A 19,528-nucleotide genomic window follows, 5' to 3' on the forward strand; every position below is an offset into this window, starting at 1 on the left:
TGCCAACTTACCACCGCGTTTCCCGCCCATACAGTGATGGCTGGGCCAGCGTCGCTGCTCGACGTTTTGGTCATGGCGTGCGCCGAAGTGCGCGACCAAGTCCACGAACAGGTATGACGGCTACTTGGGCAGTCGACGAGTGGCAGTTGCGTTGTTGTCGTGTTTCTTGAGAACTGACACATCGTGTGATTCGCTCTGAGCAGATCACCAAGGTGTTCATGGACCTCAACTACGACAGCGGCTTCAAGGAGGAGTTCGCGGGCAGGTTCTTTTACTACTACCCGGCCTTCATCGCCTACTCCTACCTCCCGGCCAAGGTCAATGCCGTCCACGTCGTCCTCTCCACCGTCAGTACGTCGCCGGCCAGGCCTCAAAGAGCATGTGACACGACAATCAAAAGTACATCTTTCCATTGGCTGACACCAATGCAGCCGCCCAGATGCTGAGCTTTCCCGGCTTTGTCACGCGGCTGGCCCGGGAGCACGGCCTGTTCGACATGCTGCTCAAGTGTCTGACCGATTTCTTCGACCAATTCTCGACGTTGACCGACGGCAGCGACACAACCCAGCCCAGCGCAGGAGGCGGCGACGGCGAGCCGATGGAGACGGAGACCGAAGCTGGCAACGAAGCGGCAACGAGCGGAGAAGAAACCGAGGCTGGCAGTGGTGGGCAAGGCAACATCAAGAGGAGACAGAGGAAGCTGATCGACCTGACGCAGCGGGTCCTCCGTGCGGAGAAGTCGCCGTGGGAGCGGGTGATTGGCGACCTGGACATGGCGCTGGATCACCGAAGCACCAGCGCGCTGTTTATCTTCGGCCTGCCGGGCGCCTTCACCACGTGGCAGCACATCCTCGCCATGCTTCACGGTACCCTTCCCATTCCTTTTAACCCTACATTGTTTTCTAAATGCTTACGACACGACACGACACGACACGACACGACACGACACGACACGACACGACACGACACGACCAACGACACGACACGACAGGCATGAATGTGAATAAGCGTCAGGTGGGACACCATGTGGAGTACGAGCTAGATGACTGGCGCACGTCGTTCTATCTGGACATGCGGCTGCTCGACCTCATCGCCGCGCTGGGGAGGGACGTGGCGCTCACCGTCCAGGCGGCTCTGACGTCAGCGCACAAGACGTCGACGGGCGACGAGGGCGAGGCCTCAGTGGCGATGACGGAATTCGAAGCAGGCGGCGTACGCTGGCCCCAGATCCACGCGGTGGTGCGCGACCAGGTGCGGTACCTGCTAGACCTCGTCTGCAGCGACGGCGTCGAGTGGCAGACCACAGCATTCAAGGCCCTGTACTGTACGCATAGCTAGCCGTGAGCGTTTGTCATCGCCAGTCAGTCGGTAGTCGCACTAGGCTCACACGTATGTGTATGTGTGTGCGATCGCGCAGACCCGCCCGACGCAAAGCACGAGCTGCGAAGCATACGCTGGAGCCCTGAGCGCGACGGCGTTTCGTTCCACATTCCGCTCCACCGCAACCTCATGGCCTTCGTCCACAGCGTCGCCTCCGCCTCAGCCACCAACGCGTTCCTGCAGGACAGGTGGGCCCAACAGCTCCTCTCAGCTTCCCAAACACCCTCTCACCCATGTGTGTCGTGTGTCTTGTGTCGTGGGGGGGGCTTGTGTCGCTGCGAACTTCTGGCATTCTTCTCAACAATAGCGTGAGCGTGGCGGACCTGCTGGGCGTGCACGACAAGGAGGGCGCGCTCCTGCTGCTGGAGCACCCGCTCAAGTGTCATCTGCTCCTGGCCCAAATCGACGCTGGCATGTGGAGGCGCAACGGCGAGCATACCATGTCCGGGTACGTACTGCTCGTACTCTGCTCTTCTCCCGCATTTTACTGTCCCACTAGCTAGACGATGACGCTTTCGCTCTCTGTCAGGCAATCTCGTTGGTACCGCAGCAGCTCCCTGTTTGGCCGAGGCTCCCGAGGCGATTTGCTGGTACGCGATGTAGTCTGCGATGCACTGAGTAGAAGGGTTGGCGTTCACGCTTCTCACCTGCCACCCGGGTACGCCCGCGCCGCAGGCCATGCAATGCGCCGTGGTGCTGTTGGGCGCCGAGGACTTTGTGGCGACCCTCGTCCAGCGCTTCGGTCTGCTCGACTTCTTCGAACTGCGTCGCAGCGTGGGTGAGGCGCCGGCCGCGGCCGAGGGTTCGTATGATCCGCAGCAGGCGTCGGCGCTCGCGGAGGGCTTCTTCCGGCTTGTGCTGGAGGTGGTCACCAACCGAGCCATGATCTCGACGGAGCACGCCCTGCGCAAGCAGATCATTCAGTGGCTGGCCGCGGGCCAGCAGATGACCCATAGCAAGCTCATCAAACAGATCACCTACGAAAAGATAGCCAAAAAGGGTACACACACGACACACGACACACGACACACGACACACGACACACGACACACGACACACGACACACGACACACGACACACGACACACGACACACGACACACGACACACGACACACGACACACGACACACGACACACGGCACACGACACACGACACACGGCACACGGCACACTTAAAGAACTCATTTATCTCTGATGCTGCGTCATGTATATCAGAGGCGGAACAGATCCTGGCCGAGGTGGCGGTGTTCGTGCGCCCGCAGGCAGGCAAGCAGGGCTACTTCCAACTCAAGCCCGAGTGCGTCCGCTTTCGCTTGCTTGCTTTATTTTTCCAACAGACGGCCACTCACGCGTTTGTTTGTGTCGACCTGGCCAGGTACTGGAACGAATTCGACCCCTACTTCTTGCACTTCACCCAGGCCGATCTCAACCTGGCCACCGAGAACTACCACATCGCCATCAAAGGTTTGCGTTTGTTGTGCTTTGGGTCCCCTTTTCCTGTCATGCCTGAACGGCACTGTGCCGTTCTCTCGTGAGAGACCTCACACCTCCTTGGCTCTCCAGGCAAGGGGCTGCTGCCCATCGCCACCCCGAGCGTGCCCTACGCCATGTTCGCCGACGTCGACGACATTCTCCGCTCGCCTCTCGTGCACTCCCTTATCTACACCGTGCTGCACCACACCGCGACCTCCGCCAAATCCTCCAAGTACTCGGGTACGTACTCTGTCACCCCTGACTCACCCACCGCGCCCTTGAGCGCTCATTGACTCAATTGGTTGGTTGATGGGGCAGAGTCGGTGTTGGACGGAGCCCTGCATCTGCTCATGCTGTGCCTGCGCCGGGAGACGACCGACAGAGCCGACGCCTGCGCGCGTGACGTGTCGGTCGACGTGCGCGAGGACGAGTCCAACCCGTGCTCCGCCCTCAAGCACCCCGGCAGCAGCGGCAGCAGCTCTGCTGACGTCAGCACCACCGCCGGCCCGTTCTCCCTGTTGGACCGGTTGAAGCTGAAGGTGCGCAGCGGCGATGTGGGCGGCAACCAGGGCGAAGAGGGCGAAGAGGCGACCAGCATGCTCGAGCTGCTGATCAAGCTGCGGAAGGCGAGCGAGCAGCAGGACCGGCCGCTGGCCGAGGAGAAGCCCTTCCTGGACGAGCTGCTGCGCGTGGTGCGGGTCATGGACGACGAGTGCACCCGCGTGATCGACGCCAGCTTCGAGGATGCCAGCCGCGAGAGCAAGGCCAAGACTGCCCGCGAGCGCGCCCGGTACCACACTTAAGCCTTTGGGCGTGCGCGATCGTGTGTGCGTGTGCGATCGTGTGTGTGCGGTGGTGTGTGTTGTTTTCTCACGATGGAGTGACTGGCGCCCAGGGAACGTATTATGGCGCAGATGAAGCGGCAGCAGCAGGCCTTCATTGACAAGAGCCAGACCCAGGAGCTGAAGATGGACACCGAGGAAGCCGAAGGCGGCGAGGAGGAGGGAGGCACCACGGGCGAGGTCGCCCCCTCTGTCTACCCCGGCCACCCGACCGCGGTAATCCTCTTCACCAGCTCTGGCGTTTTGTGCGTGTGTCGTGTGTCGTGTGTCGTGTGCGGTGCGTACACGTAACCCTAGTTAACTGACCCCAAACGCTCTCGCGCGCAGGAGTGTGTACTGTGTCGAGAAACGAAGCCGTGGGATGAGCAGCCCCTGGGTCTCATCGGCGCCTGCAAGCGATCCCGCCTGCTCTCCCTGGTTTGATGCCGCTCAATTCACTTGTTCGCGTCCGCTGCTGACGTATCTGGATGCGTTACGCGTGTGCGTGCGTGCGGTATGCTGTATGATATGCAGGCCAACCAGCAGCCGGTTCGGCTGGAGAACTGGAGGCGCACATTCCTCGAAGTAATCGAGCAGCAAAAGGGCAAGGATGCCGGCAGCAAGGGCAAGGACAAGGAGGTCGCCGAACCTCTCTCGCCGAGCGACGAGCAGCCAGTGGCACCACCAGGTATTGTCACACACACACACACACACACACACGTCCCATGGCACTTACCTCTGCCGCTTTTTGCGTACAGAGCCTTTGGGCGTGCACATCACGGTGAAAGAGCTGAAGGAGCTGATGGAGCTGCTGCGTGGATTCCTCGAGGAGAGCCCCCTCATGGTGTCGATCAACCGTCTCGAAGGCTTCACCGACAATCCACGGGTGCCATATCTGTGTACCATGGCCGTGCGTGCGTGCGTCGTGGCTGTGTGTCGTGTCGTGTCGTGTGTGTTGACGCCGCGTATGTGTCCGCACAGTTGCTTGATATGCTGCTTGATGCCTACGCGCGCGAGGTGCAGGCGGGCAACAGCCAACCGATCACCGACGACTACGTCCAGCGCCACGCTCACGAACACCACCACGAGGCCGTGCGCAGCCCCGCTTCGCCCTCCGCCGCCGGGCCATCTCTCTCCTCGTCATCGTCATCCGTGTCGGCCGAGCCGGTCTCGCCGCTGCTCTACGCCGACTTTGAGCAGACGTCGGTGCTCATGCAGTCCTGCGGCCACACCATTCATTTTGGTACGACACACGACACACGACACACGACACACGACACACGACACACGACACACGACACACGACACACGACACACGACACACGACGCAGACACGCACACAACACACGCCTGACCTGTCGTGTCGCGCAGACTGCTGGAAGGGCTACCTGGAGGCTCGGGCCACGTCGCGACGCAACTACGGCTCCCACGAAGACATGCTCCTCAGCGAAATATTCCAAGAATTCTGGTACACGACCACCATGCCGCCCTGCAATGCCTTCAATTCCCTTTTCTCACCACGCACGACACGCACACGCACACGCACACGCAGGTGTCCACAATGCCGCAGACTATCGAACGTGCTGATTCCGCTGGTGCCATCGTCCATCGCTCCGCCCTCGCCGCTGCAGCCCGCCACCGAGCCACCGCTCGGCCAGGAGTCCTACGAGCGATGGCTCTTCCAGTTCCTCGGCGAGGAGGAAGACGAGTACGAACTCGAACAGGACGAGGCCATGTTCAGCGGTGGTGAAGACGAAGAATGGGCCTGGAACGAAAACGAAAGCGAAGGAGAAGAGAACGAAGACGAAGAAGACGAGGATGCGGCGAGGATGGAGCGGCTGGAGGGCCTCCTGGGCCACGATACGAGCAGCGATTCGGATCTCGACGATATGCCCTCCCTCGAAGACTCGTCTGACTCCGACCTCGAGTTCAACGAGGCGGCGGCCGCGCCTGGCCATGCGCATCCCCAGGAGGAGGAGCAGCAGCAGGAGGAGATGGACGACGTCGACGGCCACGCCGATGGCAACGGCAATGGCGAGGAGATGAACCAAGATGAGCAGGAGGAGGAGGAGAGTCGGATCGACGGCAGTGGTGGTAATGGTCGAGAGGAGGAGGAAGTGGAAGAGGAGAGCGGTGGTGGTGGTGGTGAGTACGAGTTCGGAGAGGTTGAGGGAGGAGAAGGGGAGGAGGAGGAATTGATGGCGGATGAGGCGGCTCGAGCGGAGGCGTTGGCGCGTGAGTCCAGAAACAAGCAGCGGGCCGACCGCGCCAAGATGCGTGCCCTGACCTCCCGCTTCACACGACACATTTACGCCGTCAAGAAGTATCGGTACACGCGACACGACACGACACGACACAACCGACACGACCAACGACACGGGTGCTTAACATGGTAACTTTGTGATGGCGCGCAGACACAAGCCATCGCCGTCGCTGAAGCATCGGGAGCAGCCGCTCTATCTGTTGGCCAACTTGAGCTACAGCATCGCCGAGCTCGAACTCTCCATCCGGGGCTCCGGCCCGGTGGCGGACCACGACCAGCAGTCGACTGCCGAGGAGGTCGAGGAGCAGCGCAGCGTGATGCGTCGCTTTAGTTGTCTCTCGGAGCGAAGGTGTGTGTTGTGTGTGTGCGTGCGTTGTGTTGTGTGCGTGCGTACGTGTGTGTATGGAGTCTGAGGTACTCATTGTTGAGGCTGACGCACGGTAACAGGTACGCGCATTTCAAGGACGTGTACGAACTGGTGAAAGCAAGTCTCGCCGACCAACGCCGCTCGGATCTCCGCCGATGGCGCCGCCTTGTTCGCGCCACCATCGTACGACATGCACCACCACTCACACACAGCACCACACCACGTGACAGCCATCCACGCTAATCGTCATATTGTTCTTTGTCTTCCCGACACACACACACACAAAGCGAGGCTCGTCGCACGAGGTGGGCGCGAAGCCGCTCCTGTCCACCGAGCTGTTCCCGCTGCTGGTCACCTGGATCAGCCTCGAGCAGGCCCACGCCGCGTCATCGCCACCAATTTGGAACTCGGCTTCGGACTCAGACTCGCCCTCGACTTCGGCTTCGTCGTCGTCTGCGTGGGCGGCCCCGTTCGTGCACGTGGCCCTCACCGCGGCGGTGACGCAGGTGCTGTTGTCGCTCCTGTCCTACCGGCCAGAGCCGATGGCCTCGCGGCGGGAGCGACGCAGCACACCCGAGTCGTGGGAAGACGAGATGGAGGAGGAAGAACGGGAGGCGGCGGCGGAGCCGAGCGATGACGACATCGCTTGCCTGCTTCGGTATCTCCGCGCATGCGCCGACGTGCAGGGAAAGAACGAAAGCGAAAGCGAAGACGAAGAGGAAAACGAAGACCAAGACCAAGAGAAGCCACGGCGACGCGGAATGGCGGCGCGGCTGCCGAGCCTCGATGTGCTGGACGGACGAGGCGAGGGCGACCGGCGCGTGGCGGCCGAGCAGGCGCTGGCGTCGCACGACGCGCCCGTGCGGTTCGTCAAGGCCCACACCGTGCCGCTGCTTCGGCGTACGGCCCTGTTCCTGGCCACCTGCCACCACCTCCCGCTCGCCGGACTGCTCGCGCTGGAGGAAGAACGCGGCGGGCTGCTCGGAGCTAAAGATAGCGAGAAGACAAAGAACGAAGACGGAGATGAGCTCCTCTCCGCCGAGTTCGATGTGCTGGCCGCCTTCCTCGGCCTGCCTCCGCTCGAATCTCTGCTGTTCGGAGGTAATTTAGATCCGATGTGGCAGCTCGTCCAGGGCTGGTGGCGCCACCAGTCGGCTGTCGACCGACAGACATCGCCGCCCGCGGCGGGCAGCATTCCATGCATCGCCAGCCCGGTGCCCTTCAAGCTCATCGAACTGCCCCACCTCTTCCAAGGTTCGTTCCTCTTGATGTGTGGTGCGTGTGCGGTGGTGCGTGCGCGTGCGCGTGTGTTTACTCACAGGAGTATGACGGCCACCAGATGTGTTCCTAGCGTACCTGGACAAGAAGTGCTCCAAGTGCAATACGCAGCCGAGCAAGCCGGCCATCTGTCTGATCTGCGGTAGCCTCCTGTGTGCCGAGGGTGACTGCTGCAAGCAGACACGCTGCGGCGAATGCTTTCGGGTGCGCCATCCCCACGCGTCACAAACCTTTCCGTTCGGACAAGCTCCACTCATCGGTGGCTTACGACACACGACACGCAACACGACACAACACACATGACAGCATGCGATCATGTGCGGCGGCGGGGTAGGCCTCTTCCTGCTGGCCAAGACGTCGGGCGTGCTGCTCATTGCCGAGGACAAGAGCTGTCTGTGGGGCTCCCCCTACTTCGACCAATACGGCGAGGAGGCACCCGCTCCTTCTTCCCTTCGACGTCCACCCATTTCCCTCTTCTCACCTCGCCACCCTTTCGCGTGTGCGTGCGTGCGGTCGTATGCGTGTGCGTGTGCGTGTGCCGTGTGTGCGCTGTCACACAGGACGTGCTGTTGAAGAGGGGCGCCAACCTGTTCCTGGACAGGTCCGTGTACGGGCACCTCAACCAGCTGTTGGTGGAGCACCAGCTGGAGAGCGAAATCCTGCGCGCCGACGTGCCTCCCTTCAAAAAGGCCCAGCCAGCCCGCAAGTGGTAGCGACAGTCCCCCCTCCCACATAAACACACTGCAACTTCTCTTTGTTAGAAGAAGCACACAAAAGCGCGAGATTGACCTCCGAGAGGTGGTGGTCATTCGTTGTTCTCAATTTCCTCAGTACTGTTTACGTGGCCCTCATCTCCCCAAGGCGAACAATGCCAGTGAAAACTCGCCGTCTGGCACTACTGCAAGGTGATGGCTCCACATGTGATATACACCACGTCACATGCGCGCTGCGCCTTGTAAAGGCCCGACGGCAGTGGTGGAGTTCGAACCCACGACCTCAGCTGCCAGCACTCAAGGTGCGTGAATTACGCAGAAATGCCCTGTTTTTCAGTGCGAAAATTCGACCTATAATCTGATTGGCCGTTCAACCAATTCCACTGCTTGGGCAAGCGCCCCTTGGGCGTGCAGGGCGTGGGACGGGAGCGATCTTCATCTGGCCTCCCTTGGTTTTGGTGGAAATTAGGGATGGGCCGGGGCCGGGTGGGCCAGCCCTTTAACTAGACCGCAGCCGCCCCACCAACCTCATTCCCTCATCAACTCAGGCTCACCACAACAAGCACGAACACAGCCCGCTCGGCAGCTCACGAAGAAGAAGCAGAAGCTCCAACGAACGACAAGAAGAAGAAGACATTGTTGTAGCATAACACAAGAAGAAGACCACCCACACCCAACGGCATCGACGCCCGAGCACCAGCACCGACACCGACACCACAACACAACCACACACGATGCCTATCTTCCCAGGAACGTCAGATGACCGCTTCTGCAGCTACACCGGCGACAGCACGTCTGGCGATTGCGACTCCTCCCACTACACCCTGGTACCCACCACCACTTCACTCTTCATCTTCAACCTCTTCTTCGTCTTCGTCAACAACGGACTTACACCAGTTGTGTTGTTGTTCTACAGATTGTCATCTTCCAGTTGGCATTCCCGGGTGTGATCGTGGGTACGATTGTCTGGCTCTGCCTACTGGTTTGTGTGATCAGTTACTGCTGCTGGAAGTGTCGGTGCCCTCCCATGCCGGAACAGAAGTACCAGTTCCTCTTCGGCCCCTGGATCGAGAAGGGCATGTACAAGCTCCGACTGCCGCGCGCTCTGGTGGCCCTCCTGTCCATCCTCACCATGTACGCGTCTACACCGGCCGCCTTCGTTCTTCTTTCTTTCTTTCTGTTTGTCGTTCCCTTTCGCTTCGTTCTTTGGTTTTTAACTCGCCTTCATCACAACCACAGCCTGTTCTGCGTCGCCATCGTCCTGACCGACATCAGCGTCAAGAACGCCACCTCCGACTTCACTGACGGCACCTCGAGCTTCGCCGGCGTACATTCATCTCTCATTCTGCCGCCATTCTCTTAACTCCGAGAGCTCACGCGCCTTTCTCTCTTTCTCTCTTTCTGCAGTCGGTCATGAACACCATCGACCGATACCAGTCGCAAGTGAACGGCCTCTCGCAGAGCATCCAGAAGACCGTGTCCGACTACAGGAACGGCGCGAGCGACCTCAAGGACAGCATCGACATCCTCAACACAGTCCAACTCATCAAGTGGATCATCGAGATCGTGGTCTGCGCCTTCCTCGTCTTCGCCTCCGTCGCCGGTCTCATCGCTGGCGTCTGGCCCAAGCGCACCTTCTTCCTCATGTACGTTACACTTTCTCATCAGGTTCTGTGCAACGCTCCCAATGACCAATCTTCTTTCTTCTCCTTCCCTGTAGTGTGATGGTCATCTCGTTCCTCGCATTCCTGCCGACGATGCTGCTGTTCTCGTACGACGTGGCGGCCGAGGGCGTGATGAAGGACCTCTGCAGCGAGCTCGAGAAGGAGCAGAAGGGCGACTTCGCCGCGATCTCGTTCGGCGTTCTGTCGTGCGACGACACCAACGTGGCCGAGTCGGAGTCGGAGGACGTCACCCTCACCGGCATCGCCGCGCTCGACGACCTGCTCACGTGCAAGGTGGTCAAGTCCTACGCCCAGAAGAACAGCGACCACGTGTGCGACGGCATGATGAACTCGGGCATCATCGGCCTCCTGTCGCTCTTCATGGCGATCGTGCTCGTCTTCATGTTCCTCATCGCGTTCGGCACCCACGGCATCATCGGCCTCAAGAACAAGGAGCGCAAGGACGACGAGGAGATGAACAAGCCCCGCCGCGGCTACGTCGAGGGCAAGAACGGGGCCAAGAAGAACAAGAGGCCCCTCGGCCCCGTGGCCAAGGAGGGCAAGGCCCACCCCCAGCAGTCCAGGTAAACGACAACGACCTTCGAAACGAAACGAACCGACAACGACAACCGCGTCGACGAGGCGACTCCGCGATGCGGAGCCGACGGCGACGAGAGAGCAGGGGAGGGAGTAGAAAAGTGTAAATAACGAGAGCGGGCAAGAGTGCGAGGAGGACGGCGGTCGCCAGCATGTTTTCAAGTGTATTAGTTAGCGGCACTGCCAACCTCACCAGCATCACACCGCAAGGGGACAACAGAACGAACGGCAATATGAATAAAGAGTTATTTAATGATAACACCTTTTTATTTCTCAGAAACGGAAATTTCGCAGCGCCACTCACTTGAAAATTCGGCAGCTTTCCATGGTATGCAAGGTATGGAGAAGATCCGCACGGGAAACGGCACTTCGGGCACAAAAAGAAAACAACTCGCCAAACAACATCACACTCCTCCACATCAAACTCAATTCGCGGACGCCCCTTTGTACATAATGACCAGTACGCCTTCTCTCTTCTCTTCGTGGAGGTTCAAAAGAATAGAGCGGAACTGATCCCAACAACGACGTTGTCATTGTGCAAATGCAGGAGGCGATCAAAGAGAGAGGGCGAGAGCCAAGGCCCAAAAGAAGCAGGCTGACTTAAGCAAGGGAAAGGTCAAGGATGGTGACTCTGCTGCCAAGCGTAAGGAGAGGTTTGTGCTGCGCACCCCCCCCTTGGGATTAAGCGTTGCTCACCTCCCCCCATCAGGGATGCTGCCGCGATGCGCGAGAAGCAGAAGGCTGCTGAAGAGAAGAGGCAGCAAGACGCCGGTGGCAAGTAGCACAGATATTCGCAATGTAAATCTTTTTTTCCACTTTTACGTCTGTGTCTCTTCCTTCTTCTCCACCACCGCTTGTAGCTGCGCGAGCTGGTGTGGCGTCTGCTGCTCCTTCTGCTGTTGGCTTTCGTCGTAGGCCTGGGCGTTCAAATCGTCAAAATCTTTAGCTCGAAAGAAGGTGTAGAAGAGCGAGATGGATTCGACGTCGTGCATGTTGGGATCGTCGACGAAGTCGGGATCGATGACGAAGTAGACCGGCATGTCCACTCCCTTCTTGGCCGGCAGCAGCTGCTCTTCGAAGCAGAAGCACTGGATCTTTTGGAAGTAGATGCCGGCCTTGGCCGGCACGACGTTGTACGACGCAATGCCCACGATGTCATCGGGCGATGGATTCTCGGCGCGGTAGAAGGCGAGCGTGCTTTCGCCTGGCACCAGCTTCACCTCGTTCTGGAGCGGGTAGAACACCCAGGGGATGTTGGAGTTGGTGTTGCTGTAGAACTTGACCGTGAGCGGCCGTTCGGGTCGCTTCTTCCATCGATCTGGCGACGACATGTTGCTCTCCTCGACCCTCCGCGTCGTGCCGCCATAGCCGGTCACTTGGCAGAATCGCTGATAGAGCGGCACCGACGCGTAGGAGATGGCGATGCCGCCCAAGATGAGCGTGGTGAGGATCATGCCCATGTTCTTGTTCTTCTGCTGCCATTCTTGCTTGCTGCTGCCCTTCCCTCCTGGTGTGGCGTAGGCACGTCGGATCGTGAGGAGGAAGGGAGAGGAGGATGGAAGCCGGCAAGTGCCACTTCGAAGAAGCGAGGCAGGAGACCAGAGGCCAAATCGTGAGGGAGATGACCGTAATGATCCGAGAGGGCGGGTTGTGCTGAAGAGGCGCAGCGCCGTTGTGGATGAAGGAGAGGACGAAAACCATGAACGGAGGGGGCGGGATGTTAATCCTCGAGCTGCTGCCGTTCGTCTCATCTTTGACGCGTTGCGTTTGTTTGTTGTGTTGGCGATTTGTGGATGAAATTTGTTATTTTTGTTTGCCCTTTCCGGGAAGATGAGCAAGCGGCGATGATTTGCGTACGAAAGTGAGTGCAAGAGTGTAGAACACAGGTGTTTAATCAACGCAACGACTGAAGAGGGCTAGATTACAGATTGGGCGGGAAGCACAGCAGTGGTACAGATGCACTCTTTCTAGTAGTTGACAGCCTTGATCTTGGCGACGAAGTTCTCCTCAGTGAGGTCCTCGATGGAGGAGGTGGAGACCTCGACGGCGTAGTCCTTGATGATGGACTTGATGCTGGCCTTGTGGACGCTCACCTTACCCCTCCTGAGGACGGAGGCCTTCTCGCCCGACCACGAGACCAGGACGAACTTGGTCCTCTTGGTCTCATCGTTGGCCACGAAGGACACCTTGAAGAAGCCGTACTGCACCTCGTTCTCCTTGAAGTGCGAGACACCCTCAGCAACGCCACCCTTGCCCTTGCCATCAACCTTGATGGTCGTGTTGTTCGCGTAGCCGAGGATGAACCTGAGCGATAAATGTTGTAATTAATAGAATGCAAGCACGCACGAATGTAGAGTGTTGTAACACTGCCGGCGAACGAAAGGAGAAGGATCGAATCGCTCAATTGATAACAAACAAACGGAACCGAAGAACGGAAAATATTCATGTGAGAATGAGAGCGAGTGCGTACCAGTTGTAACCGGTGGAGTCAGTGCGAACGTCCTCGTACGCCTGCTGAATCTCGGGGTTCTCGACGTTGGCCATAGCGTAGGATGAGAGTGTGGGGTTGTGGGGTCTGGGTGCTGGAGATGAAGAGGTGCCGGTGCCCCTCGCAGAATTTGGTGCCTGGTTTCGGCGCTGCCTAGATAAAACCCAGCACGACAATTACGCCATCTCATTGGTACAAAAAGAGCGAAAAATACAGAATAAAAGGGCTGGTGCAACTTACCCAGCAGAGTTGAGGGCTGGAAATAATAATGTGGAGGGCACGCTCTTTGATGAGGATGTGAGATCATGATTGAAGTATGTCATCAGCTCTTTGCTGGTGACATTCAAAAGATGCTTCTAAATACATTTAAGACTTTTTGTGGAGGAGGTAAAGAAGGGGCTGAGGGTATTCAAGGCCTGAACTTTCTGCTGGAGACCTGGATTGTTCAACACTCACTTTCTTTCTCCCTGCGTTAGATCCTCCTTCCCCCTCCCCTACTCACAGACATTGTATTTGTCTTGGAATTCTTGCAAAACGATTCCAGGAAATTGCCTGTCAAAATAAGATTCAACAACAAATTGCACTCTTGTGAGATGGAGAGGCCAGCCAAGAAGCATCGTGGCGAGGAAGGTAGCAATGGTGACGGAAATGGGCAGGTGCATGCGGTCGAGCAGGTGCAGATGGAGGGGCTGACCTACGTGGAGAATTTCATCACCAATGAGGAGGAGAGGGAACTACTGGAGCACATCGATCGAGGGCAGTGGCTGTTCGATCTCAAGCGCCGAGTGCAGCACTATGGCTACAAGTATGATTACAAGTACGTCCTAGTCGCAATTTATTGTATTTTGTCTTCATCTTGTACCAAATCTAAAGGCTCAATCTCGGTCGCACATCTTGGCGGATTTGTGCAGAAATCGCAGTATCAATCGAAGCATGCAACTGGGCGCATTGCCCGACTTTCTAAACGAGCTCATCGATCGACTCATGGCCCGACACGTCCTCTCCAAACGACCAGACCAGGTTATCATCAACGAGTACCTCCCTGGACAAGTACTTCCTCCCCATCCACGCCCTCCAACGGCCCACTTCCACATGAGCTCACTGCCTACATGTAGGGCATCAGCGCACACGTCGACAAGCCCAGCCTCTTTGACAACGAGATCGCTTCCATCAGCCTCGGCTCGACGTGCGTGATGGAGTTCAAGCACAAGGCAACCAAAACCACGCATCCCGTGCTTCTTGGCCGACGCTCACTCGTCTTGATGAAGGTACGAATGTGGGCCCCGATGCGACACTCCCGGCCTACACCCACCACCCACGCTTCTGACCGCCTCACGCTCCACTACACAATACGTTAATGCTACCTGCAGGGCGCGGCGCGATATGAGTGGACACACTGCATTCCAGCCAGGAAGAAGGACAAGGTGGACGGCCGACAGATTCCACGACAGCGAAGGGTGTCGCTCACCTTCCGCAAGGTCGTCCTGGGCGACGATTGACGCCACCCCCCCCCCCACCTCTGCTCTCACGCTGATTCCCTCGCCCATGCTCTCGCACCCTCTTTCCACCTCGTGTTGTATTTATTCATACTGTCTGTGGCACACTGCACGCCGCTTCTAAATGTGCTTCACCTCGCCCCATGCGCATCGCACCGCCACCACGCGCGGGCAATCAACCGCAGTACGTCACCCACGGCACACTGCGCACAACAAGACAACGAAGGCACGCCCATGGCACCTGCGACCCTCAGAGCTGCGAGCGGTAAGCAACGCCCAAGCATCGTGGTGGTCGGGACGTACGTCAGCTGTCAGACAACCTAGAAAGGGAGTGCGCCAACCAACGGCCGTTGCCCGGTCTGTGCTGATGGGTCTTTCTTGTCAGACGCTCCGGCTTTGCCTGTTCTGGACAGCGAAAGAGGGTGCGCCAACCAACGCCGTGGGATTCACCGGTGGCCGCGTTGTCCTTCTTGTCGCGCCTTCGCGTGCGGCCTGGCCAGAGATTGGACGCCAGGAGCCCTCGCGCTTGTCGTGCAACTTCCTCTAGCGCGGCACGTCGTTGCTGCGAAGTGATCACATAACCAAACAAAGAGCAACTGGCCAGCTGCTTTCTGCACCCGGTAGAAACACATGACTCTGCCCAACCCGGACTCCCACACATAAAGCGCCGTGACGCTGCGCGTGCCATTCACACCCAAACCCACTAGGCCTTGCACCATACCTCCCAGAGGCCTCTGAACAGTAAAGCACAGCCTGGGTGAGACTCAGCCGCCCAAGCACACGCAACAGATGGGATTGACAACGGTTGCCGTGAAAACAAAATGCAATTTAACAAATTAACTAACGTTCAGCTGGTGGCGCAGATACACGTAACCACAACCAGAAATCAGACACGACCAACGTCACCGGCCTGTGGCGAGGAGCGCGTTCAGTCATCTCCGACGGTTGCTTACCGCTTCACCTCCGCAGCGGAACCCCTCACTGCCCGCGCAACCAAAAGTTCGCTGCGAACTGCCATTAGGCTCCAGTCTGCTCCCGAACCCAAGCCTGCGCCATCGCACCGCCTAGCACCCCCTCGCTGACTGGTTCACCAGCTGGTGCGCATTCCATTTCGTCTTTTCGCTCTCCCGCGCCGCGCTCACTCTTTTGTCCGCCAAACCAACAGACACCAACTGCCCAGAGCCAGTCGTACCCCCAAACGCATAGCACGACACGATGGACACGACAACAACTCGGAGAGAGTGGTCGGCCGCCATCGCTGCTCTCTTCCCCGAGAGCGACGAGTGCGTGTTCCCGTTAATCGAGCGCGCCATCGACAAAGAGGTCGCCTCCACAGGTGCGCGCTTTACCTCCGACCTACACCACTTGGCCAAGTGCCTCCGCTTTCGCTCTTTTTTCTGTCGCTTTCGCTTTCTTCTCACCCCCCCCCCTCATCGTTGTTTGGCTGCGCAGCGTGCGAGGCCCAGCTTTGGCGCGAGGAGTCGCTCATGGTGGACCTCGTGGGCGAGTTTGTCCGCGCGGCCTCCGCCAAGCCCTTGGCCAAGCTCGCACCCCTAGTCAGGGAAATCATGAAGGAGTACGTCTCCGCCCGCCCAGCACCCTTTTTGGACTATATTTATATGGGGCACCACCGTTTTATGTGTGATATATAGCACCATATTTTCCGTACATATTTATTTATTTCTTGTTTCTTGCTTGATTTCATTCTGCCGTGCGACCAGTTCCAGGTGGTGAAAAACAATTAGTGCCAATTCATCGGCATCCGATTGGTTGTACACCAACCGGTTGTTTATTGATGCGTTTTTCCGAAGGGCCAAGAAGAAGGAGGACCTGGAAGGCGAGGCGCTCACGCGGTGGCTTGTGGCCTGCTCCGAAAAGATGTTCAAAGCCGTGCTCGAGGTCATCGATGACTCTCCCAGGTACAACTTGTTCACTTTATTACATTTCTTTATTATGTTTACATATTGTTTATATACTTATGTTTGTGAAACGCACACAGCCTGGTCAAGAGGGCCATCAAGCACCTGTACCTGGCGGCCAAAGAGCGCTTCCCGGCTTTCGAATTTCGCGCGGTGGGCGCGCTCGTCGGACTCCGCTGCTACTGTCCGGCCATCGTCTCACCGGAGCTGTACAACCTCGTGAAGCCCGGTGCGTGCGCCCCAACAGTCCTCTGCGCGTGCCTTGTGTGCTTACGCGTGCACTGTGTGTCGTGTGTCGTGTGTCGTGTGTGACGTGGCGTGTGTGTCGTGTTGTGTAGGCAAGGAGATTTCGATCGTGGCGCGGAAGGCGCTGGTGAAGATCGCCAAGCTGCTGCAGAACGTGTTCAACGAGACGGGCGTGGAGGAGGACGCCACCTCGCCGGAGCTCTCCCAGAACTTCATCCGCAGCTGCATCCCCAAATTCCACTCCACCATTTTCATGATCACCGTACGTCCTCCACACGCCGTGTGCGTGTGCGTGCGGCGGCTTCTAAACGGGGTTTGCGCGTCAACAGGAGGGCCGTCGTCTGAGCGATTCGGATATTAATGGCAGCGGCAACCTGCCCGGCAGCATCGGCCAGGCCCAGGACGCCGATGGCGAGCCCACGTCGCCCTCGGCCTTGTCGAGCGGGATGAAGTCGCTCGGCCGCAAGTCGCTCTTCTCCACCAAGAAGCGAACCAAGTTCAGCACCGGCGGCGGCAGCAGCGGCGGCGGCGGCGTAAGCGGTGGCGACGCCGAACTCACCAATCTGAACAACTCCGAGCTCGTGTCGCCGCGGTCTCCGCGCAACGAGCCGGCATTGATGCCCTTCGCGGCCAGCGACGGACTGGTGCAGCTGCACCCGCCCGGCCCGCACGTCATGGCCCGACTGGCGATCGTGCGCAGCGCCGACGATCTCGGGCGCGAGGAGCACATACGCGCATCGCGCCAGCAGACGCGATTCCTGCTGTCGTCCCTGTCGCCATCCGGCTCGAGCGACGACGAAGACACGGAGGACAGCAACTGCAGCGCGACCAGTTCGAGCAGCAGCGGCGGCGGCGGCGGCAACGAAAGCAGCGAAGACAGCATGACCATGGGCAACGGCAACGGTCGGGTCTACAAGCAGTTGTCGCGCAGCTCGGGCACGGCCACGGCCCCGGACAGCGGAGTTGGCCTCATCAAGCGACCGGCCCGGTTCCCCGTCCTTGATAGTGATCCGCCCGCCCGCTCTCAATCCGCCGACTCCCTGCTCACCAGCTCCGTCGACGCCACTGGTACGCCCCCCCCGGCCCGTTTTCACCGTCTTCGCTCTTTTGTAGTTTTTAACTCCTATTTCTCCCTTCAAACTCCCCATCAAAACAGTGTTGGCCAAGTGGTCCTACAAGGAGTTGGTGGAGTACCTCCACAAGACCGGTTTCTCCGAAGACACGCGCCACGCCATCAAGAAGGGCAAGGTCTCCGGCGAGGCCCTCCTCAAGCTCGAAAACGCCTCGCTGCACGCGCTGGGCATCGGCAAGCTGGGCGAGCGCAAGCGCTTGCTCAAGCTCATCCGCGAGGCCGGCGAGTACAGTTCGTTCGCCTTCCTCGACCGCGTCGACATGGTCGAGTGGTCGGCTGAGGAGGTGGCCAGGTGGGCCGGCGTCAACGGCTTCGAGGAGTACCAGGGCCTCATCGTGTCGCGCGGCGTCACCGGCGCGCAGCTCATGCGCATGGACCACGTGCAGCTGAGCGACATCGGCATCACCAAGTGGGGCCACCGGCAGCGCATCCTGCGGCTCATCGACGAGGCCCGCGCCTGCGTCATCTCGCCGCGAAGCAAGAACCGCGTAACGGTGTGGACCACGGGCGAGGTGCTCAACTGGCTCAAGGCCACGGGCATGGAGCAGTACCAGTCCATCTTCTCCGCCGAGCGCGTGGCCGGCGCCGAGCTGCTGCAGCTCACGGAGCCGATGCTGGTCCAGATGGGCGTCACCTCGCTCGGCCACCGGAAGCGACTACTCCGCAACATCGCCACCCTCCAGGCCGGCGGCGAGGTCAACTGTGTGTGACGATGCAGCTGGCGTATGACCCCGCCTGTATATTTCATTATTATTTATATTATTTATTATATTGTAGGAGAGTAACGCTACTCTCCTTGACGGCAACATCACCAACAATGAGGATATTCCTGCCAGCTTTGTCCATCTCTTGCGTTTTGATTTGTAGAATGCAATCATCAATCTTTTCCACAAGACAAGACACCACCAGCACGATGATACATTTTTATGTATTTTTTTATTTGGGTTTGTGCCTGCGCGAGCGGAGGCGGTGAGTCCCCACCTCCGCCCACGCGGGCTCGTTGGCGCGGTGTGTTGTGTGTCGTTCGGGTGGTCGGTGCGCAGGGTGGACGGCCGTGTGGCCTGGCTGGACCCAAGTCACACGGTCGTCCACCCTGCCCCTTCCCCGGTCGGTTGTTGACAGTTTAGGCAGAGGTCTCGGCGGCCTTAGGCTCAGCAGCCTTCTCCTCCTTAGTCTCGGTGGTGGTGGTGGCGGGGGCGGCAGCGGCCTCGGCACCCTCGGCGGGCTTCTCAGCCTCGGCGGCGGCAGCGGCGGCACGGCGACGGCCTGGACGAGGGCGACCTTGACGTTGAGGGGCCTCTCCTGGTAGACCTCACCATCCTTGGCCTTGAGGGCAGCGAGCTGGTCCTCCTGGTTGGCGAACTCGACGAAACCGAAGCCCTTGGACTTGCCGTTGCGCTTGACCACAACGTGGGCCTTGGTCACCTTGAGGCCGGCGAAGATCTCAGCCAGCTCGGCATCAGTCACGGCGAACGGCAGGTTGGCCACGAACAGGGTGGTCTCAGACTGCTCCCTGTAGCGCGAAAGAAGAGGGTCAGGCGCAAGAAAAACAAAATACCACTGGATTACTTTAAAGGAATGGAAACAAGTCGGAAATTTCGCGAACAGCAAATCAAGAAAAGGTAAAGAACAAGCTCTGGCCGGAGGATCAGATGATGCGAGAGCGGAGATTGCGAGCGCCAACAGTGTGGA

General features: G+C 58.9%; 7 protein-coding genes and 1 pseudogene across 7 annotated transcripts; 5 read left to right on the forward strand and 3 right to left on the reverse strand.

Annotated features, from left to right (window-relative positions):
• Window positions 1–36: 36 nt before the first annotated feature.
• Window positions 37–8,294, forward strand: ACA1_245450 (annotated as a pseudogene).
• Window positions 8,295–9,028: 734 nt separating this feature from the next.
• Window positions 9,029–10,546, forward strand: ACA1_245460 (uncharacterized protein; the record flags this gene model as incomplete). The annotated part of the gene is made up of 6 exons (XM_004335419.1): window positions 9,029–9,121; window positions 9,291–9,311; window positions 9,334–9,428; window positions 9,534–9,621; window positions 9,702–9,940; window positions 10,015–10,546. The coding sequence occupies 6 exons, from the start codon at window positions 9,029–9,031 to the stop codon at window positions 10,544–10,546; spliced, it is 1,068 nt and encodes a 355-aa protein (XP_004335467.1).
• Window positions 10,547–10,885: 339 nt separating this feature from the next.
• ACA1_245470 (4F5 protein family) lies at window positions 10,886–11,337 on the forward strand (the record flags this gene model as incomplete). Its single annotated transcript, XM_004335420.1, has 3 exons — window positions 10,886–11,015; window positions 11,103–11,208; window positions 11,265–11,337. The coding sequence occupies 3 exons, from the start codon at window positions 10,886–10,888 to the stop codon at window positions 11,335–11,337; spliced, it is 309 nt and encodes a 102-aa protein (XP_004335468.1).
• A 36-nt stretch (window positions 11,338–11,373) lies between these two features.
• ACA1_245480 (COX11, putative) lies at window positions 11,374–12,015 on the reverse strand (the record flags this gene model as incomplete). The annotated part of the gene is made up of 1 exon (XM_004335421.1): window positions 11,374–12,015. One exon carries the CDS (start codon window positions 12,013–12,015, stop codon window positions 11,374–11,376), a length of 642 nt encoding a protein of 213 aa, XP_004335469.1.
• Window positions 12,016–12,644: 629 nt separating this feature from the next.
• ACA1_245490 (uncharacterized protein) lies at window positions 12,645–13,233 on the reverse strand (the record flags this gene model as incomplete). The annotated part of the gene is made up of 2 exons (XM_004335422.1): window positions 12,645–12,859; window positions 13,026–13,233. 2 exons carry the CDS (start codon window positions 13,231–13,233, stop codon window positions 12,645–12,647), a joined length of 423 nt encoding a protein of 140 aa, XP_004335470.1.
• Window positions 13,234–13,636: 403 nt separating this feature from the next.
• Window positions 13,637–14,542, forward strand: ACA1_245500 (2OG-Fe(II) oxygenase family oxidoreductase; the record flags this gene model as incomplete). The annotated part of the gene is made up of 4 exons (XM_004335423.1): window positions 13,637–13,860; window positions 13,955–14,093; window positions 14,159–14,311; window positions 14,414–14,542. 4 exons carry the CDS (start codon window positions 13,637–13,639, stop codon window positions 14,540–14,542), a joined length of 645 nt encoding a protein of 214 aa, XP_004335471.1.
• Window positions 14,543–15,754: 1,212 nt separating this feature from the next.
• ACA1_245510 (SAM domain (Sterile alpha motif) domain containing protein) lies at window positions 15,755–18,546 on the forward strand (the record flags this gene model as incomplete). The annotated part of the gene is made up of 7 exons (XM_004335424.1): window positions 15,755–15,875; window positions 15,992–16,115; window positions 16,351–16,458; window positions 16,539–16,687; window positions 16,797–16,966; window positions 17,034–17,772; window positions 17,861–18,546. 7 exons carry the CDS (start codon window positions 15,755–15,757, stop codon window positions 18,544–18,546), a joined length of 2,097 nt encoding a protein of 698 aa, XP_004335472.1.
• Window positions 18,547–19,065: 519 nt separating this feature from the next.
• On the reverse strand, window positions 19,066–19,155 carry ACA1_245520 (RNA recognition motif domain containing protein; the record flags this gene model as incomplete). Its single annotated transcript, XM_004335425.1, has 1 exon — window positions 19,066–19,155. The coding sequence occupies one exon, from the start codon at window positions 19,153–19,155 to the stop codon at window positions 19,066–19,068; it is 90 nt and encodes a 29-aa protein (XP_004335473.1).
• Between the last annotated feature and the right edge of the window lie 373 nt (window positions 19,156–19,528).

This window comes from Acanthamoeba castellanii (genome assembly GCF_000313135.1).
Source record: "Acanthamoeba castellanii str. Neff unplaced genomic scaffold scf7180000084763, whole genome shotgun sequence".
Classification (NCBI taxonomy): domain Eukaryota; phylum Discosea; order Longamoebia; family Acanthamoebidae; genus Acanthamoeba; species Acanthamoeba castellanii.